Raw genomic sequence first — 20,634 nt, 5'->3', positions numbered from 1 at the left:
TCGGCTTAACATAAACTTGTAAATTGCTACAGATTTCAACAAGTGTTAACCATCTTCCTTAGGTTTAAGCAACCCACATATTGTTTGTGAGAACTTAAGCAATAACATCGGCTTTACTTCAACTTGTAAATTGTTACAAATTTCAACAAGTGAAGATAAGGAATCAGCTTAATTTCAACTTGTAAATTGCTACAAATTTCAACAAGTGAATTAAAGAATAATCTCGGCTTAACTTCAACTTGTAAATTGCTACAAATTTCAACAAGTGAAGATAAGGAATCAGCTTAATTCCAACTTGCAAATTGTTACAAATTTCAACAAGTGAATTAAGGAATAACTTCGGCTTAACTTCAACTTGTAAATTGCTACAAATTTCAACAAGTGAAGATAAGGAATCAGCTTAATTCCAACTTGTAAATTGCTACAAATTTCAACAAGTGAAATAAGGAATAATCTCGGCTTAACTTCAACTTGTAAATTGCTACAAATTTCAACAAGTGAAGATAAGGAATCAGCTTAATTCCAACTTGTAAATTGCTACAACTTTCAACAAGTGAATTAAGGAATAACTTCGGCTTAACTTCAACTTGTAAATTGCTACAAATTTCAACAAGTGAAGATAAGAAATCAGCTTAATTCCAACTTGTAAATTGTTACAAATTTCAACAAGTGAAATAAGGAATAATCTCGACTTAACTTCAACTTGTAAATTGCTACAAATTTCAACAAGTGAAGATAAGGAATCAGCTTAATTCCAACTTGTAAATTGCTACAAATTTCAACAAGTGAATTAAGGAATAACTTCGGCTTAACTTCAACTTGTAAATTGCTACAAATTTCAACAAGTGAAGATAAGAAATCAGCTTAATTCCAACTTGTAAATTGCTACAAATTTCAACAAGTGAAGATAAGAAATCAGCTTAATTCCAACTTGTAAATTGCTACAAATTTCAACAAGTGAATTGAGGAATAATCTCGGCTTAACTTCAACTTGTAAATTGCTACAAATTTCAACAAGTGAAGATAAGGAATCAGCTCAATTCCAACTTGTAAATTGCTACAAATTTCAACAAGTGAATTAAGGAATAACTTCTTCCTTTTCTTTGTCCCCAATGTGAATCTGAGTTTGACTTGGGTTCACATTAATTTAATGCATAACTTTATCAATCATATGTGTTGAAAGAATTCTGAAAAGACTTTATTGATGATATCGGCCAAAAAATGTGCACATCTAATGATAGAAAAATTTCAAATTACAAGTATTCCAAGGTCTGGGCACTGCTTTGCCCTCATTGTCCTCAAGCCGATAAGCTCCATTGCCTAATACTGAAGTAACTCTGTAGGGTCCTTCCCAGTTTGGGCCAAGCTTGCCTTCCCTGGGATCCTTCTTGTTCCCGACGACTTTTCTCAGGACTAGGTCGCCGACTTGAAAATCTCTTCGATTGACCTTCTTGTTGTAAGCTCTGGCAAGCTGTTGCTGGTATACTGCAAGCTGAATTGCAGCTTTCTCTCTTCGTTCTTCCAACAAATCCAGATTTCGGGCTAAGAGTACGTCATTGGTGCCATTCTCTACTCCCTGGGTTCTGATCCCTGGGATGCCAATCTCCAATGGGATGACTGCTTCTGTGCCATAAGCCATGGCAAAGGGGGATTCTCCTGTTGATCTTCTCGGCGTAGTCCGATATGCCCAAAGTACGTTGGGCAACTCGTCTACCCACTTTCCTTTTGCTGCCTGCAGCCTCTTCTTTATTCCATCAAGAATTACTTTGTTGGATGCCTCTGCTTGCCCATTGCTTTGAGGAAAACTTGGTGTTGAGAAATAATTCTTGATTTTGAATTTTGCACAAAAGTTCTTGATGAGTTTGCTGTCAAACTGTGTTCCGTTGTCGGCAACTATTGCTCTTGGAATCCCAAATCTGGTGATAATGTTTCTCCATATAAAATTCTTGACGTCCACATCTCGGATTTTGGCAAGAGGTTCTGCCTCTATCCATTTTGTAAAGTAGTTTGTTGCTACCAGCAAGTATTTTCTCTGCCTAGTTGCCTGGGGAAGTTGTCCAACCAGACCCATGCCCCATTGGGCAAACGGCCAAGGGCTGGATACTGGGTTCAGGTCAGCAGCTGGCTGATGTATCAAAGGTGCAAACCTTTGGCATTGTTCACACTTCTTCACATAGGCTTCGGCATCCTTTTGCATGTAGGGCCACCAATACTCCTGGGTAATGGTCCTGTGGGCTAATGATCTGCCCCCAGCATGGCTTCCACAAATTCCTTCATGAATTTCGTAAAGAAAATCTTCAACTTGTAAAGGGTGTACGCACCTAAAAAGCGGCCCAGTGAAGGACCTCCTGTAGAGATGGCCTTCTGCTGTTAGACTGAATCTGGCCGACTTCAGTTTGATTTTATGCGCTTCCTTATGGTCTTCTGGCAGCTTCCCCTCTTTTAGGAATGCAATGATTGCATCCATCCAGCTTGGTCCCAAGTCCACGCACATTGCTTCTTGTTCGGTGCTCTGTTTATCTATGCTCGGGGCCGACATGTAGTCGATCATAATTGTCCTTGTTTTTCCAGTTTGAATTGAACTGGCCAGGTTAGCCAACGCGTCGGCGTGGGTGTTGTCATCTCGGCTAACTTGGAGTAATTTGCAGTTCTGAAATAGGGCTGCCAATCTGATGACTTCCTTTGCATATGCCGACATTCTTTCGTCTCTGGCTGCAAATTCTCATGTTGACTGGTTAACAATGAGTTGTGAATCACAAAAAACAATTACCTCATCTGCTTCTGCTGCTGCTGCCAGCTTTAGCCCTGCAATTAATGCTTCATATTCTGGTTTATTGTTTGAGGCTTTGAACCCCAAACGGATGGACTGTTCTACTATTTCTCCATCTGGAGATATCAGCAGTACTCCTGCCCCTGCTCCCTGGCGGTTTGAGCTTCCATCGACGAATAGTCTGAATGAATTGCCGATGTAGATGCTGCAGGGTCTGAGCTTCTCATTCTCTTGCTTTTTTGTCTTTGGCTGGGATTCTTTTTGCTTGTTGGGACAATGCTCATCTTGGCTTGACGGAGCCTGATGTGCGATGGTTTCAGGTGTGAGTTCTGCGACGAAGTCGGCCAAAACTTGACCCTTTATTGCTGTTCTCGGCCTGAACTCCATGTCAAACTGACCCAGGGTTACTGCCCATTTTGCTATCCTTCCTGTTAAGTCTCCTTGTTGCAATAAGGACTTCAGTGGGTGCTCTGTTAGGACCACAATCTTGTGTGCCTGAAAGTAATGGTTCAACTTCTTTGAAGCCATTACTAAGGCCAGCATTAATTTTTCCAGTGGTAGGTATCTTGTTTCTGCGTCGGCCAAAGTTTTACTTACATAATAAACAGCCTTTTGCTCCCCTTTTTCTTCTCGGATTAGCACGGCACTGACTGCGTGTTCTGAGACTGCTAAGTACAAAAACAGTTCCTCCCCTGGTACTGGGTTAGAAAGAACTGGAGTCGTGGTCAAGTACTTTTTTAGGTCGGTTAAGGCGGCTTCACATTCTTCTGTCCATAGGAAGTCTATGACTTTTTTCACCAGGTTGAAGAAGGGTCTGCACTTATCTGAGCTTCTGCTGATAAATCTGTTTAGGGCTGCGGCCCTTCCCGTAAGCATTTGAACTTGCTTTGCCGATGTCGGGCTCTGTAGTTCCAGGATGGCTTTGATTTGGTCTGGGCTTGCCTCAATGCCCTTTCTTGTTACTAGATACCCTAAAAATTTACCTGATCCAACTCCAAAGGCGCACTTCGAGGTGTTGAGTCGGAGCCGATATCTTTTGAGTATGTCAAAGACCTCTTTTAGGTCAGCAAGATGACCTTTTGATTCCTTGGTCTTTACGACCATGTCGTCGATGTAGACTTCTACTGTTTTGCCAATCAGGTGCTTAAACATCTTTGTCACTAACCTCTGATAGGTTTCTCCTGCGTTTTTCAACCCAAAAGGCATTACCTTGTAACAGTATAGGCCTTTAGGGGTGATAAACGCGGTCTTCTCCTCGTCTGGAGGGTACATGGCAATCTGGTGGTACCCTCTGTATGCATCTAAAAAACTCATCCTTTCATGTCCTGAAGTGGCATCTACCAGTTGGTCGATCTTGGGCAGAGGAAAGCTGTCTTTGGGGCAGGCTTTGTTGAGGCTGGTAAAGTCTACACAAACCCTCCATTTGCCATTCTTCTTTTTTACTACTACTGTGTTGGACAGCTATGTTGGGTAATGAACTTCTCGGATGGCCTTGGCCTCCAGGAGTCTGTCTACCTCTTCTTTTACTGCTTCGACGTGCATCAACGTCGGTCTTCTGGCTCGTTGAATCACAGGTTTTGCCGACCTGTCGACATTCAGTCTGTGGCAAGTGACCTCGGGGTCAATGCCTGGCATTTCATAAGGTGTCCAGGCGAACACCTCTATGTTTGCCTTCAAAAAATATTCCAGTTCTCTTTCTTCTTCTCTAGCTAAGCCTGAGCCGAGAAGAAAGAAACGCTCTTCGTCGCCCTCCTGGATGAAAACTTTTTTTAGCGCCTCTTCGCTCTTTTCGGCTGGTTCTTTCCCGACGTCTTCTAGGACCTCCATGTCCTCATCTTCAACTTCTGCTTTCCTTGGCTCTCGTATACTACAAGTGGACTTCATTGCTGCCATGGAGCAATTTTTTGCTTGTAGTTGATCTCCTCTGACTTCTTCAATCCCATGCTCTGTTGGGAACCGCAGTAGTTGATGCAACGTTGAGGGAACTGCCCCCATTGCATGCAACCACGGCCTTCCCAAGATGATGTTGTATGGTGAGGGCGTGCCAATTACCAAAAATTCCGTCTAGATCTTCTTAGTGCCGGCTTGTACTTCCAAGTTTGTTGCGCCTAGTGGCCATGTCGGCGTTCCATTAAAGCCGACCATCGGGCCGCCGGATTGTTCTAAGTCATCAGGGTGAAGGCCCAGCTCCTTGTAACATCTGACATACATGATGTCACAGGAGCTGCCTTGATCTATTAGGATGCGTTTCACTTGGCATTCCCCAACCTGGAGGGATACTACCAAGGCATCATTATGCGGGTGTTGGACCAATTCCAGGTCGGCTTCAGTAAAGGCTACCATCGGCCCTTGGCATTCTTCTGGCCGATGTCTCTTCTCCCCGACTTGGTAGACATGCTGTAAATGTCTTACCCTCTGGGTCTCCCCTCTGACTTCGTTTTCGTTGACCCTTGAGTGGATCACATTAACCACCATCGGTCCTCCTGCTTGTGGTAGCTGTGCTGGGGGAGGCGGCGCTGCTGGTGCTTGAGGCAACCTTGCCTGTTCTTCCCTTGTCCTGGCTTCATCGACCAGGTCCCTCAGAAGGCCTTGTCTCACCAGGTCCTCCAAGTGTGCTTTCAAGGCTCTGCAACCTTGAGTTGGGTGCCCTTCTTCATTGTGGTAGGCACAACGTCTACCAACGTTCCTTCCCATGAATTCCCCTGGTGCTCTTGCCGGAGCCCTGAAATAAGGTTGGTTTCGAATCTGATCTAAGACTTTATGGATTGGGATTCGGAATACCGTTGTTACCGCCTGTTTACTTCTCAACTCTGTTTCTTGTTTGGTCGGCCCATTGTTGCCTCGGCCTTGCTTCGGCGAGCCGTTTCCCTTTTCTTGTTTTACCTCTTTGTTTCCCGATGTATCTTCTTCGGCTCTGGCGTACTTCTCAATTCTTGCCATGAGTTCTTCCATGCTTTTTGGCAATGTTTTTGCCAAAGACTTCCGTAGTGGGCAGTCATCTTTCAGGCCGTTCTTGAAAGACACGACCGCTACCTCTTGGTTGCATTCGGGTATTCGGTTGAACACCTTGTAGTACCTCTTCGCATAGGCCCTAAGGCCTTCTTCCTTGGCGATTCTTAGAGCCATCAAAGCATCAACCCTCAGGGGCTACAGCTTGTTGATCACGAACCTGGCCACAAACATCTCGGCTAGGCCTTCCCATGTTTTTACGCTTCCCTTTGGTAATTTATGGAACCAATCAGATGCAATTTCCCCAAAGGATGAGGGGAATACTTTGCAGAGTAGTGGCTCGTTCCCGCTATATAATGCCATTGAATTCAGGTATAGTCCAACATGAAAGTTTGGATCCGACTTACCATCATAAATTTGAAACCTCGGCATACTGAATCTCTTTGGTGGTTCGAATTTGTTCAGTTCCACCGAGAAGGTTGTCTTCGGTTTTACTGGGGAGTTTACCTCGGCTTCGACATTCTGCTGTCTCCTTTTGAGGTAGTCCCTCAGGTCTTCTTTGCTCCTCCCTGGAGCTCGGCTGTCCTTGGATTTTAGTCTTTTTAGTACACTGCTTTCGGCCTCATGGTGGGCCCGTTTGGATCTTTCTCCATGGGTTGTGTCAAAGCAGAGTGCTTGCCCTCGAACATGCCGATGTTCTTTGGGTTCTGGATTCTTCATGTGGTGCGTCCTTCGGGACTCTTCTTGCCTCGGCTCTTCTCGTCTGACTTCCCTGGAAGGCCGGTGAGAATGCCTTCCGCTCCTAGTATACTGAGGGACCTCGGGGATTATTTTTCTTCCGCCCTTCTGGGTGTTGGTTGCTGGCATCGGCGTATCTTGCAGCGGGTATGGTGGCTGCATAACATTATTCTGCATCATGAAGTTGACGACTGACTGAAGATCTGCCAACTTGTTTGCCAATTCTTTCACTTCCTCATCCCTCCGTAGGCACCTGTCCCTCCATACCTGGAGGTTATCTTCATTGTAGTACTTTCCTTGGTCTGTCCTTTTTGATGTGTCGCCCTCCTGGATGACGTCTTTCTCTCTGTGACCCTGGTCACGGGCTTCTGTATTGTGGTTGTCTCTTTCAATGTCAAGGTCAATTGGTCTGCCGCTCCCAGTAGGAGTGTTGCCCCCAATGTTTTCCCTTTCTCCGTCACTGGCCATCTATTCTTCTAAGATTCCCACAGACGGCGCCAAATTGTGTGGGTGAAAATCTGACCACACTGCCTACTCAGTGATCAACTGGAGAGCACAGGCAGAATAGATGGCTTCAGCAACCTGCAACAGAAAGAAAAGGCTCCGGCGGTGGTTCTTCCACCCGGGGACACTCCGACGATCAAGTCAGTATCTTTCTCAAGGATAATCAAGTGCTAAACTTAATACTCAAAACATAAAATGCATACCTTAGACCCACGGGGGTGCCTCTCTTTTATAATATACTCAATCCAAGTCCCACTAGAAGTATGACTTCTATGAACTCCAATTCTGTGCTTACTTTGGACTCCTCAAGAGATAAAGATAAACTCCCTAAGAGCTTTATCCTTATCTTGGTTAAGTCCCCTCTTCGTCTTAGGACTCTTGTCCCTTATTCGTTTATCTCGGATTCCGATATCTTCGGAGATAACCTCGGCAACTCTGAGATCACCTCGGCCTAACTACCACGACACGTGGCACCTCGGCTGACACGTCGGCGTCACCATGCCACGTGCTGGTATTCAGAAAATATATTCCCACAACATCCAAAAATTTCTCATTGTTTTTAATTATTTCTCTACCATTCTCTTATTTTTAGGACCATATAATTCTTAAACATTCTGTTATTTGTTGGACACACTACATGTAACTGCACAATCACGTTGAAATATGTAAGAAATTTGTATAAAAGTATATAAAAATTTGCATTGAAATGAAATTGTTTCTTTTTGTAGTACTTGATGTTGGACAATCTTCACTGCATTTAATTAAATTAAATTCTGTTGTATACAAAACAACAACAAGAATATAAAGAAATAAAGAAAATGAGAGAATATGTCTGATTACAAAAATCAAACTCGAAATAATAAATAAATATATAAAACCACAGATTTTATTTTGTTACAAAAACAAAAATAAAATCTGATTAAATAAACAAATAAAAACAGAATAAAATTAAACAACTTACTTGGTTAATTTATTTGAATAACTTTTCTGATCAAGTCCAGTGTTTAACACTGTGTCCTTAAGACAGATTCGTCCTTTTTACGGTGCTTTTAGAATTTGGACGTCTATCTCCCAAGATAAAATGATCTTATCAACGAATAAAAGCAGCACTACAATTTAATCGTTCGTCGAACACACAAAGTGTTTACACTATTTCTTTCAGAAATAACATGCAACAAAATGCAGAGATTTAAAGCAGAAGATGGAGTACGAAAATTGGTGTAAAATCCAAATGGGAGGCTAGTCTATTTATAGATGTAAAGGTGGCTCTTGGTTTTGAATTGAACAGGTATGAAACCTGTTAGTTTCAAATTTAAACAGATTTGAATCTGTTGGGTTAATAATTCAAACAGATAAAAAACGGGAAAGGCTCTGTTTGGATGAACAGTAAATCGAAACTAGTTTAATTCTGTTTGAAAACGGGAAGGGCCCTGTTTGGATTGAACAGTAAATCCAAACCAGTTTAATTTGAATTCTGGATTTTATTTTACCAAAAAATAAAATTAAATTCAAATGTTTTTGACCTAAAAAGATTAATATTGGGCCGAACAAGCCTAACCCCAGCCCAGCCGACCGGACGGACGGCGGCGGCGCGCGCGCACGTGTGGTGATTTTTGGGTCCAATGGGTCTAGCCCATTTTGCCCATAACCTCTCCCTCTAAAACACTTGGGTACCCCTTGGGGCACACCCCAAGTATCTCACCCAAGCCTTATAAACCCTTTCAAAACTTCCCACCAAATCAATGTGGGACAAGCCAATTTACAACCTTTAGGAATTTCCACCAAAACTCCATTTCCATGGAGCACACTTTGTCTTTAATTTCCTATTCACTCGGTAATGGTTTTGAGCAACCAAATATACCACGTGAATCACAATGCGGCATAGAACGCGTTACCACTTTGACCCGAGTAAATCGTCGCTCGGGGCCCACCTAAAAAATAGACCAAACTTGAGAAAAAATTCTGGTTTTACCCAGAATTTTTCTACCATTTCCAACAATCCCCCACATGAATGGAATTTGATGACAACGGAAATGCAACAATATGCAGACTTTTACGAAAGAGTATAAGTCGAAAATATCTTGCATCAGGATAGGTAGTTTTCGGCCTTGAACCTTCCTTAGTGATAACCTATCGGACTTACTGGCTAACCAATGGACGCGATGCCTTGAATTGTTCAGCCATTTGTGTAAGCCAAGACAATAGATTTCACACAAAACATCTTCTGACACATCGTGGTTCTCACTGTTGTGTTCATTTTGGCCTTGAACGCACCTGGTTTTCATGAGTATTTCTAGAGAATGTAGCCTTTTTCATTCTCATAGAACCGGCCCCAGTTCAACACTCATATAGGTGATTCTTATTGTGAGTATCTCCTTATACTCGTCTTGATTTTATGCCTTAATCAAGATATAAGTAATCATTAAAAGCAAAGCTTATCCTTATATCCCTGCAGACAACATATGTTGCAGATATCACTCTCACCATAAGAATGGGTAGGAATTTTAATCCCTTGGTGATTTTTGGCGAGCCATACATAACTTAGTTGTCCCTTTGAACTTAGTTCTTGGGATCTCCAGTCATATAAGTAGGGTTACCATTATGACGACTCTTATGTAATAGGCATTAATCCCATCCCCTTTGATGAATTATACACTATCTCTTTTGTCAAACCTTTTGTTAACGGATCCGCAATATTCTCTTTAGATTTTATATAATCTATTGAGATTTATCCGTTTGACAACAATTGCCTTACGGTATTATGTCGACGACGAATATGTCGTGACATACCGTTATACATGTGATTCTGTGCCCTGCCTATTGCAGATTGACTATCACAATGAATGCAAATAGCTGGCACAGGTTTTGGCCACATTGGAATGTCTTCTAAGAAGTGACGAAGCCATTCTGCTTCTTCACCTGCTTTGTCTAAAGCAATGAACTCAGATTCCATTGTGGATCGTGCGATGCAAGTTTGTTTCGTGGACTTCCAAGAAACAGCAGCGCCTCCTAGAGTAAAGACATATCCACTAGTGGATTTTGAATCTTTAGTATCCGATATCCAATTGGCATCACAATAACCTTCGAGTACTGCTGGATATCGAGTAAAGTTCAAACCATGATCACGAGTAAATCTTAGATATCTAAGAACCCGAATGATCGCTTTCCAATGGTCTTCTCCAGGGTTACTAGTGTACCTACTCAATTTCCTGATAGCATAAGCTATATCAGGACGAGTACAATTCATTAGGTACATTAGGCTTCCAATGATTTGGAAGTATTTTAACTGAGACACTGCATCACTTTTATTTTTTAATAAATAAAGACTAATGTCTACAGGTGTTCTAGCTAAATTCAAATCATCCTTGATAAATTTATCAAGAATTTTCTCAATATAATGAGATTGAGATAATGCATATCCGTCAGATATTTTAGTAATTTTCATTCCTAATATAACATATGCGACCCCCATATCTTTCATATCAAATCTTTTGTTAAGCATTTGCTTAGTTGATTTGATCATGTTTTGACTGCTTCCAATGATAAGCATGTCATCCACATAAAGACAAACTATGACATATCCTTGGTCAGTGTTTTTAACATAGACGCATTTGTTACATTCGTTTATCTTAAACCCATTAGTAACATTGCATGATCAAATTTTTCATGCCATTGCTTAGGTGCTTGTTTTAATCCATAAAGGGATTTTACAAGTCGACAAACTTTCTTTTCTTGCCCTGATACAACAAACCCTTCGGGTTGTTCCATATAGATCTCTTCATTTAGATCACCGTTTAAGAAAGCTGTCTTAACATCCATTTGATGTATTTCTAAATTAAACAACGCTGCTATAAAAATAAGCATGCGAATGGATGTTATTCTTGTCATAGGGGAATATGTGTCAAAATAGTTCAAACCTTCCTTTTGTCTGTAACCTTTAACAACAAGTCTTGCTTTATGCTTGTCAATTGAACCATCTGCTTTCATTTTTCTCTTGAATATCCATTTATATCCAAGAGGTTTAGAACCTGGTGGAAGATCTACCAATTCCCAAGTATGATTTTGCATAATGGATTCAATTTCATTATTAATAGCCTCTTTCCACAAAGGTGCTTCAGGACCTGTCATTGCTGCCTTAAAGCTTTGAAGTTCATTTTCTAATAAGTATGTCAGAAAATCTGGACCAAAGGATTTTGATGTTCTCACTCTCTTACTTCGTCTTGGTTCATCAGTTAAATCCTGTTGGTCGAGACCATTACTAGTCTCTTGTGTTTGATTGTCATTAGTCTCTTGACTTTGTGTACAATCATAAGTTCTTTTCTGTGAATTTAAATCCTGTCATTTCTTATAAGGAAATACATGTTCAAAAAACACAGCATTCCTTGACTCTGTAATAGTGTTCACATTTATATCAGGTATTTCTGATTTATAAGTCAGAAACCGATATGCACTACTATTCTGAGCATAACCAATAAACACACAATCTACTGTTTTTGGTCCAATCTTAGTCTTTTTAGGAACAGGTACTTCAACTTTTGCCAAATACCCCCACACTTTTAAGTATTTGTAGGAAGGTGATCGACCTTTCCATAATTCATAAGGAATGCTTTTGGTTTTCTTGTGGGATATTCTATTAAGAACATAATTAGCAGACAATATTGCTTCCTCCCACAAGTTCTGTGGTAAGCCTGAACTTAGTAACATGGCATTTATCATTTCTTTTAGGGTTCTATTCTTCCTTTCAGCAATTCCATTTTGCTGTGGAGAATAAGGGGCTGTAGTTTGGTGAATAATGCCACGTTGTGCACAAAATTCATTTAATGGTGCATCATATTCACCACCCCTATCACTTCTAATCATTTTAATGGTTTTACCAAGTTGATTTTCAACTTCTGTTTTGTAGAGTTTAAACATTTCTAAGGCTTCATCTTTACTTCTAAGTAAATAAACATAACAATATCTTGTGCAATCATCAATAAATGTTATGAAATAATTTTTGCCTCCTCTAGTTTGAATAAATTTTAGATCACATACATCAGTATGAATTAATTCTAGAGGTTCGGTTTTCCTTTCAACCGATTTAAATGGAGTCTTAGTTAGTTTCGCTTCTACACAAATTTCACATTTATGATTAGGATAAATTTCAAACTTTGGCATATAATCTAAACCAATTAATCTACGCAAAGCATCAAAATTCACATGTCCTAATCTACCATGCCATAAATTTGACTCAAGAATATAAACAAAAGATGTGTTATTCTTATTCATAGCAACTTTCGGTACAACTGTCATTACATTCAACTTAAAGAGACCATCACTCGTGTATCCCTTACCAACATACATACCACTCTTTGTTAATACAAATTTATCATACTCAAATACAAGTCTAAAACCATTTTTACTTAACAAAGACCCAGAAACTAAATTCTTTCGGATGCCAGGTACATGCAGTACGTTGTTGAGGGTTAGTTCTTTCCCTGATGTCATCTTCAAGATCACTTTCCCTTGTCCAGCCACAGTAGAAGTAGAAGAATTTCCCATAAAAAGTTGTTCACCATTTGCAGCCTCATTGTAGGTAGTGAACATTTTCTTGTCCGCACATATGTGACGAGTTGCTCCAGTGTCAACCCACCACTCTTTGGGATTTCCAACCAAGTTAGCCTCAGACACCACAGCAGATAGGTTGATGTCATTCACTCCGTCAGAGATGTAATCCAATTCGGTTACATTGGCCTGATTGATGGTCTTCTTACTTGTACTTCCATGATCCTTTTTAGGGCGGCGGTAGTCAGAAGCTCGATGTCCAGCTTTGCCACAGTTATAGCATTTTCCTTTGAACTTCTTGCTACTATCACCTTGTTTAGGACCATCTCCAGTAAACTTTCTCTTTTTGTTATGTGGTTTATGAACTTGTTCAACACATTAGCCTTGGACTCAATGGGATTTTTCCCATTCCTCTTTTCAGCCTTTCGGTTATCTTCCTCAATTCTTAATCTTACAATCAATTCATCCATAGTCATCTCTTTGCGTTTATGTTTTAAATAATTTTTGAAATCTTTCCAAGCCGGTGGTAACTTTTCTACTAAAGCAACGACTTGGAATGACTCGCTAAGAGACATACCTTCTGAATGAATATCATGTAAAATTATTTGAAAACTTTGAACCTGAGATATTATCGTTTGGGAGTCTACCATAACAAAATCCAGAAATTTACCGACGACAAATTTCTTCGTGCCGGCATCTTCTGTCTTGTATTTCTTCTCCAAAGAATCCCACAATTCTTTTGTTGTTTTCAGAGGACTGTATACATTATACAACATATTGTCAAGGCCATTTAGGATGTAGTTTCTGCACAGGAAATCTGAATGTTTCCAAGCATCTACAACGGCAACAACTTGCCGATCACTTTCACCCTCTTTAAGTGCTGGAGCCTCTTTATGGAGAAACCAGGCCAAATTAAGAGTTGTAAGAGAGAACAGCATCTTCTGCTGCCATCTCTTAAACTCGGTACCGTTAAATTTGTCCGATTTTTCTCCATGATTGATTGGTACATGAACATGGTTCTGGACAGGGACCGATGTAGGTGTAACAATAGGAGTACCACTGCCAAATGCAGTTTCAGTTGTAGTAGCCATAATCTCTGATTACAAAAATCAGAAAAAATTAAAACACAAATTAATTTTCTAGTTACTAAAACCAGAAAATAAATTATAACAACAAAATAATTTTATTTTCCTTGTTACTAAAACTAGAAAAATAAAATATCACAATAATTTTCTGTAATATCAAATAATATTCTGCAATTGTTAATGATACCAGTATATTACTACTAGTTGTCAAAGAAAAGAGACAGTATATTACTACTATCTGTCAAATAGCATAAATCACTATTTATTTTTCCAACCAGAATATTACTTTGAAAACACAGAAAATTAAATACAATGAAGATACCAAAAAGGATTCTGTCTTAAGATTGTTGGACAATCTTCACTGTATTTAATTAAGTTAAATTCTGTTGTGTACAAAACAACAACAAGAATATAAAGAAATAAAGAAAATGAGAGAATATGTTTGATTACAAAAATCAAACTCGAAATAATAAATAAATATATAAAACCACAGATTTTATTTTGTTACAAAAACAAAAATAAAATCTGATTAAATAAACAAATAAAAACAGAATAAAATTAAACAACTTACTTGGTTAATTTATTTGAATAACTTTTCTGATCAAGTCCAGTGTTTAACACTGTGTCCTTAAGACAGATTCGTCCTCTCTACGGTGCTTTCAGAATTTGGACGTCTATCTCCCAGGATAAAATGATCTTATCAACGAATAAAAGCAGCACTACAATTTAATCGTTCGTCGAACACACAAAGTGTTTACACTCTTTCTTTCAGAAATAACATGCAACAAAATGCAGAGATTTAAAGCAGAGGATGGAGTACGAAAATTGGTGTGAAATCCAAATGAGAGGCTAGTCTATTTATAGATGTAAAGGTGGCTCTTGGTTTTGAATTGAACAGGTATGAAACCTGTTAGTTTCAAATTTAAACAGATTTGAATCTGTTGGGTTAATAATTCAAACAGATAAAAAACGGGAAGGGCTCTATTTGGATGAACAGTAAATCCAAACCAGTTTAATTTTGTTTGAAAACGGGAAGGGACCTGTTTGGATTGAACAGTAAATCCAAACCAGTTTAATTTGAATTCTGGATTTTATTTTACCAAAAAATAAAATTAAATTCAAATATTTTTGACCCAAAAAGATTAATATTGGGCCGAACAAGCCCAACCTAACCATGCACCTGCGCCCAAGCCCAGGTCGCCCGATCGGACGGCTGCGGCGGCGCGCGTGTAGTGATTTTTGGGTCTAATGGGTCTAGCCCATTTTGCCCATAACCTCTCCCTCTAAAACACTTGAGTACCCCTTGGGGCACACCCCAAGTATCTCACCCAAGCCTTATAAACCCTTTCAAAACTTCCCACCAAATCAATGTGGGACAAGCCAATTTACAACCTTAAGGAATTTCCACCAAAATTCCATTTCCATGGAGCACACTTTGGCTTTAATTTCTCATTCACTCGGTAATGGTTTTGAGCAACCAAATATACCACGTGAATCACAACGCGGCATAGAACACATTACCACTTTGACCCGAGTAAATCGACGCTCGGGGCCCACCTAAAAAATAGACCAAACTTGAGAAAAAATTCTAGGTTTTTTAATTGGAGGATATTGTTGGATTTTTGTAGATTTATTATAGAATTTGTATCAATAATCCAAATCGTTGAATATATAAAATTTGTTAAGTACTTCATCTTTATAAAAAATCACATTAATTGGATATCGATAACTATTTGATCAGGTCACATTTGTATCAATAATTTATTTTAAAAATTATACTTATCATTGACATAAATGTGATATGATCAAGTGGCTATCGATATTCAATCGACGTGATTTTTTGCAGCGATGAAGTACTTGACGATTCTTACACATTGAACTGTTTGGATTATTGATAAGGGCTCCATGGTAAGCCCATGGAAGCCCAATAGTAACCTCCAATTCAATTTGAACTGAAGAGAAGCTTTTCCCTAATTTTTTGGGGGTAAATTTTGATTTTATTAGTGAGTTTTGATTTTGTTTTGAATAAATTACACTTTGTCCCTTTTAAATTTGACTTTTTTATTTTTCTCCATTTGGGCCGTTACATTTCAAAATTTTCCCAATACATTTATAACACTAACGTCCGTCAAATTCTAGACAAAAAATGCCACATGGAAGCCATGTGGCATTAAAAATGCATTATTGTATAATCCAAGGGTGATATTAGGGATATAAAATTTTCTATCAAATGTGGGTGTGGAGTCCTCACACTCATGTAAGGCATTTGGTTATTTATTTAGTAGAAAATTTGGGACTTATAACATTTTCCTTAACACAGACCCCCCAAAACCCGAATCCCTAATATCTGTTGCAGTTTCACAATTTTGGTATAATTATATTAAGTTTTCTTGAAATTTTAATTCATAAATCACTTAATTCCTTTTTTATTAATAATTTGCTAGTTATATAGATTAAAAAAATGATATTTATTATCCCTTTTACACAAAAATATATACTCATATTATTTATTTTTATATTTTCACGCCATCTACCGTACTTTCGGCCGGTTTAACTTAAAAAAATCAGTATAATTATCTGAAAATTATAAAACTTATTTTATTTGTTTCAAATTTCTGACGAGACCAGTATAATTTCTCCTTTTTTTTTTTTTTTTTTTTTGCAGGTAAAAAGCACTTTATCCCATGTAACTTTGGGTTATTGCAAATGACCCCTCTTGAGATTTGAATATATATAGACACCTCCTTTGTAATTTTGGACTGAACTGCAACCATAATACCGTTAATAGTAAACATTAAAAAGACTAATTTACCCTTAAGCTTCTCTCTCTCTCTCTCTTATAATTTTCTATATTATTCACATATTTAACAAATTAAATCATATATTAACTTATACACCCTAATCTATTATCATAAAATCATCTTAATTAATTTTTAACTTAATTTCTTATTTAATAACATTTTAAATTATATATACATATATTCATAAATTAATCTAAACAAATTTATTGCCATAAAATCAAATCATAAAATTACTTTAATCTATTTTTTGATTTGTAACCCACTTTTTTTTATTTAATAACATTTTAAATATATAAAAAATTAAATCATAGATTAAACTAAACAGTCTAATTTATTACTATAAAATTACCTTATTTAATAATATTTTAAATTAAACATATGCATATATAAATTATAAATTAATCTAACTTCCTTAATTTATTATCATGAAAATACCTTAATTAATTATTAATTTTTAACTTCATTTCTTATTTAATAACATTTTAAATTATATATAAAAACACCTATCTTTTTCTTTTTTTTTTTTGATTTCTTTAATTATTTTTTTTACTCTATTCTGCAATTTGTTAGGAACATTACAATATCTACTATTGGTTGCCTCTCTTTTTTAAGTTTTAATTTTAATTTTTTTGATTTGATTTTATGGTAATAAAGGTGTTTAGATTAATTTATGATTATATATATATATGCATATATAATTTAAAATGTTATTAAATAAGAAATTAAGTTAAAAATTTAAACTTAATTAAGGCAATTTTATGATAATAAATTAAGGTAGTTACATTAATTTATAATATAATTTGTTATACATATAAATATATGTATGTTTAATTTAAAATACTATTAAATAAGGTAATTTTATAGAAATAAATTTTTATGATTTAATTTGTTATATATATGTTTATTTTAAAATATTGTTAAATAAAAAGTGGGTTAAAAATTAGATTAAGGTAATTTTATGATTTAAACAAAAAATAAACCTAAACAATAAAACTAAAAAGTAGAAAAGAAAAAAGAAAAAAAGACAGTCATCTACCACAACAGAGTAGACGAAAATAGAGTGGAAGACAAATTAAACAAATCAATATTTGATTAAATAAAAAAATAAATAAGAGATAAAAATATATATATAAAACAATCAATTTGGGTTTTCCTGGATGTTTTAACACCCATTTAATAGTATTGTCTTATATAGTGAAGGGTAATTTTGGTCTTTTGGACAAATCATTTTTGGATGAAAATTTGTCAAACAGAGCAATACTTGCAAATGAGACACGTGCAATCCACTTACCGTTTGTTTGGATGAAAAAGATAACAGTTACAGATCAATCCAAAATCATAAAAGAGATGTCTATATATATTCAAACCTTAAGGGATCATCTGCAACCGGCCAAAATCACATAGAGTTAAGTGCATTTTACCTTTTTTTTTGGATTAACGGAATTGCTATCCTAACCATTCAATGGGCGTTGAACTTGTAGTATATCATTTTATTCATTTAGTAAAGTTTACTTTTTAGTTTGTAGCAAATATTAATGTGCTTATATTTATTTTTGATAAAAATAAAATAAAAAAACAATTTAGTATGCTAGTATTTTAAAATTTTATTTTTGAAAATAAATGAAAAATATTATTTGCAAGAGCTAGTGGATGAAGGTGGTTGCCACTGATGAAAAAGCTAATTTATCATGGCAGATTCTTTACCCATAAAAAAGAGAGAAAAAAATGATGCACAGCTAGAATGAATATCACAGGAAATTCGTCAATCAACTTTGTTGCAAAAGTGCCATCAATGTCTTACGCATAAATTACAAGACATACAAAAGAACTACAAACGCCTAACATAGTTAATTATTCATGTCACAATTGGCATATATTAATGTGACTTCAAATTTCTCATAGTATTATCTTGAGCTCCAACCAAACCTTTCAACACACTTCAAATGACAACAACAAACCAACCTTGAATGTTTGAAATCAACAACTATGCTTCTTGAGGAAGGTATGGACTATTTGTTTGGTTCACCTCATTGGAGAGTTGCTCCTGAACGAAATGACTTCCTTCAGGCAAGTATGTTATCTCAAAATCAGGGACAAACACTTTCACTTGTCCGCTCTTTATGTAGTCCTCCACTCCTGGAAATTTGACAAAATAATCCTTCTCGCCCATGATCAGTAATGTCGGAGCTTCAACTTCATATTTGGAAAGTTGAACTCTTCTTCGACAGACCTGTAAAACAACATATAAGTGAAGCTATATTATTATTATTATTTGAATAGATGAAGCTATATTATTAGATGGTAGCCAATCCTGTAAAAAAGTTTCCATTAGCCAACCTTAATTCAATCACACAAGTTATATAACATGATTTAACACGCAGGAGATAAGATATGATGAGATTATTGATAGGATTCTAATGAATAAGTTATACTATGGATTGGATAATGATAGAATTATGGAGATAAGTTACAGATAAGCGATTGGATATAATAAGTTATTAGTAATAACCTTTTTTTAATAAAAACATGATTGCTATCCACATTTTAACGTAGTTTGTGAAATAAGGGCATGTTTGATTGGGTGGATTAGAGGATGAGATTGAGATTATTAATCCGTGGGTCCAATTATCCTATGTTTGTCTTAACACTTTGGTTTAAGATTATTAATCCAATGGATAATTAATCCAACAAATTTGAAGGATTATTAGTAATGGGATAGGGGTGAGATTATTAATCCAATGGATATTAATCTAATTAGATAGTGAATACCACACTAATTTAATAGGATTATTAATACTTCACTAGTGAATCAAACATGACCTAAGTTTATCAACACACTAACTGTTTAATTTTGAATAAAAAGAAATGTAATCAGGTCAAACAACCAGGGCCTAATGTTAAGTACTTGACTAATGTGAACACAGGACAAATCCAATTTACCTGTAAGGAATTCGCAAAGGCAGTGAGGAATCCAGATTTATTGTACAAAGCCCCATACGCTTCAAGATCTTCCTCCGTGAACCAAGTGGGCAGAGAAGCAGACGGTTCCACCAAATTCATGATTTCTTGGTTTTCTCCTGCTATTGGTATTTCACTTTTGGAAAAGAGAATGTAACAACAGTTTTAGCATCAAACCGGCCAAAATCAGCTTCAGCTCGTCCAGGTTTCTAGTATTGAGATCACAAAACATCAAATCGAAAGCGGCTAAGACTGTTTCTTTAATCCTCATTAGCTCATATGATCAGTCGCCCAAGTTCCAATCCAGGAGGTCTGCGGTTCAACACCCCTCCCATTTGTCCAATTCATTGGTTCATAGGCTTATGGGGTGGCCTTTGAACCCCTAGTTTACACACTTGGGGAGGGTCCAAGAGTCCCTAACTAGGCGGAGTTCTCAATCATAAACAAAAACTTAGGTCAAGTTTGGCATCCTCAAAAAAATTCAAAAAGTCAAAAAATTACACAAAAAGTAAAAAAGACATTACTATTCACAAATAAAAAATATTAAAAAAATATTTTATATATATTTATACTTCAAATGCACTAGCAACGTGACAGTCTAAAACTGGGAAAAGTTCCACTTTTTTTGTAGACAAAAAAAAATTCCATAGGTAAAGTTTATTAGTTTGATGGTAATATTGGGCCCTTGGGGGCCCACTAAGGGTTTCGTTTTGATAATCCAAACCGTTAATATGTAGAACTCGTCAAGTAATATATGCCTGTAAAAAATCACGTTGATCGGATATTGTTAACTATATGATCAAATTAATTTTGTATAAACAAAACCGATGGTGTGATAGTTAACTGTTGAAAAAAAAACTAATCCGTTCATGTAGCTATCGATATCCGATCAATATGATTTTTTACAAGCATATAATAATCGATGAGTTATACATATTGAACGGTTCAGATTATTAAAATAGGGCCCTTGGTGGCCCCCACGGATCCACCATCACTCTCCAAAAATTATTTACCTTGTAGGAGTTGATTATTTTTCTTACTAGACAGGCTGGGCAGCCGCAGGCAGCCGTACCATCAATCTTAAATCTTCCACTACACACTTTATTTATACAATTTTTTTATTACACATTTTTTCATAAAAAGATAAAAAGTTAACCCAAACATCCATATTTTTTTCCTCAACTTTTTAGTTCAAAAAAATAAAAAGTTCACTTATTTAGGACACCCCAAACAACCCCTTAAAAAAAGAAAACAAATTGATAAAGTTACAACACACCTTCCACTT

The 20,634-nt window shown here is 36.9% G+C and overlaps 1 protein-coding gene across 1 annotated transcript; it reads right to left on the bottom strand.

Moving 5' to 3' along the window:
- Positions 1 to 18,141: 18,141 nt before the first annotated feature.
- On the bottom strand, positions 18,142 to 19,769 carry LOC145799077 (epoxide hydrolase 1-like). Its single transcript, XM_082888642.1, has 2 exons — positions 19,332 to 19,769; positions 18,142 to 18,621 (listed from the first exon to the last, which is right to left on the bottom strand). The coding sequence occupies exons 1-2, from the start codon at positions 19,449 to 19,451 to the stop codon at positions 18,376 to 18,378; spliced, it is 366 nt and encodes a 121-aa protein (XP_082744768.1). The 5' UTR covers positions 19,452 to 19,769; the 3' UTR covers positions 18,142 to 18,375.
- Between the last annotated feature and the right edge of the window lie 865 nt (positions 19,770 to 20,634).

This window comes from Camellia sinensis, chromosome 9, assembly GCF_055761805.1.
Source record: "Camellia sinensis isolate YWXY chromosome 9, ASM5576180v1, whole genome shotgun sequence".
Taxonomy (NCBI): domain Eukaryota; kingdom Viridiplantae; phylum Streptophyta; class Magnoliopsida; order Ericales; family Theaceae; genus Camellia; species Camellia sinensis.
Note: the sequence above shows the minus strand (reverse complement) of the source record. Positions and strands in the feature narration are given on the sequence as shown.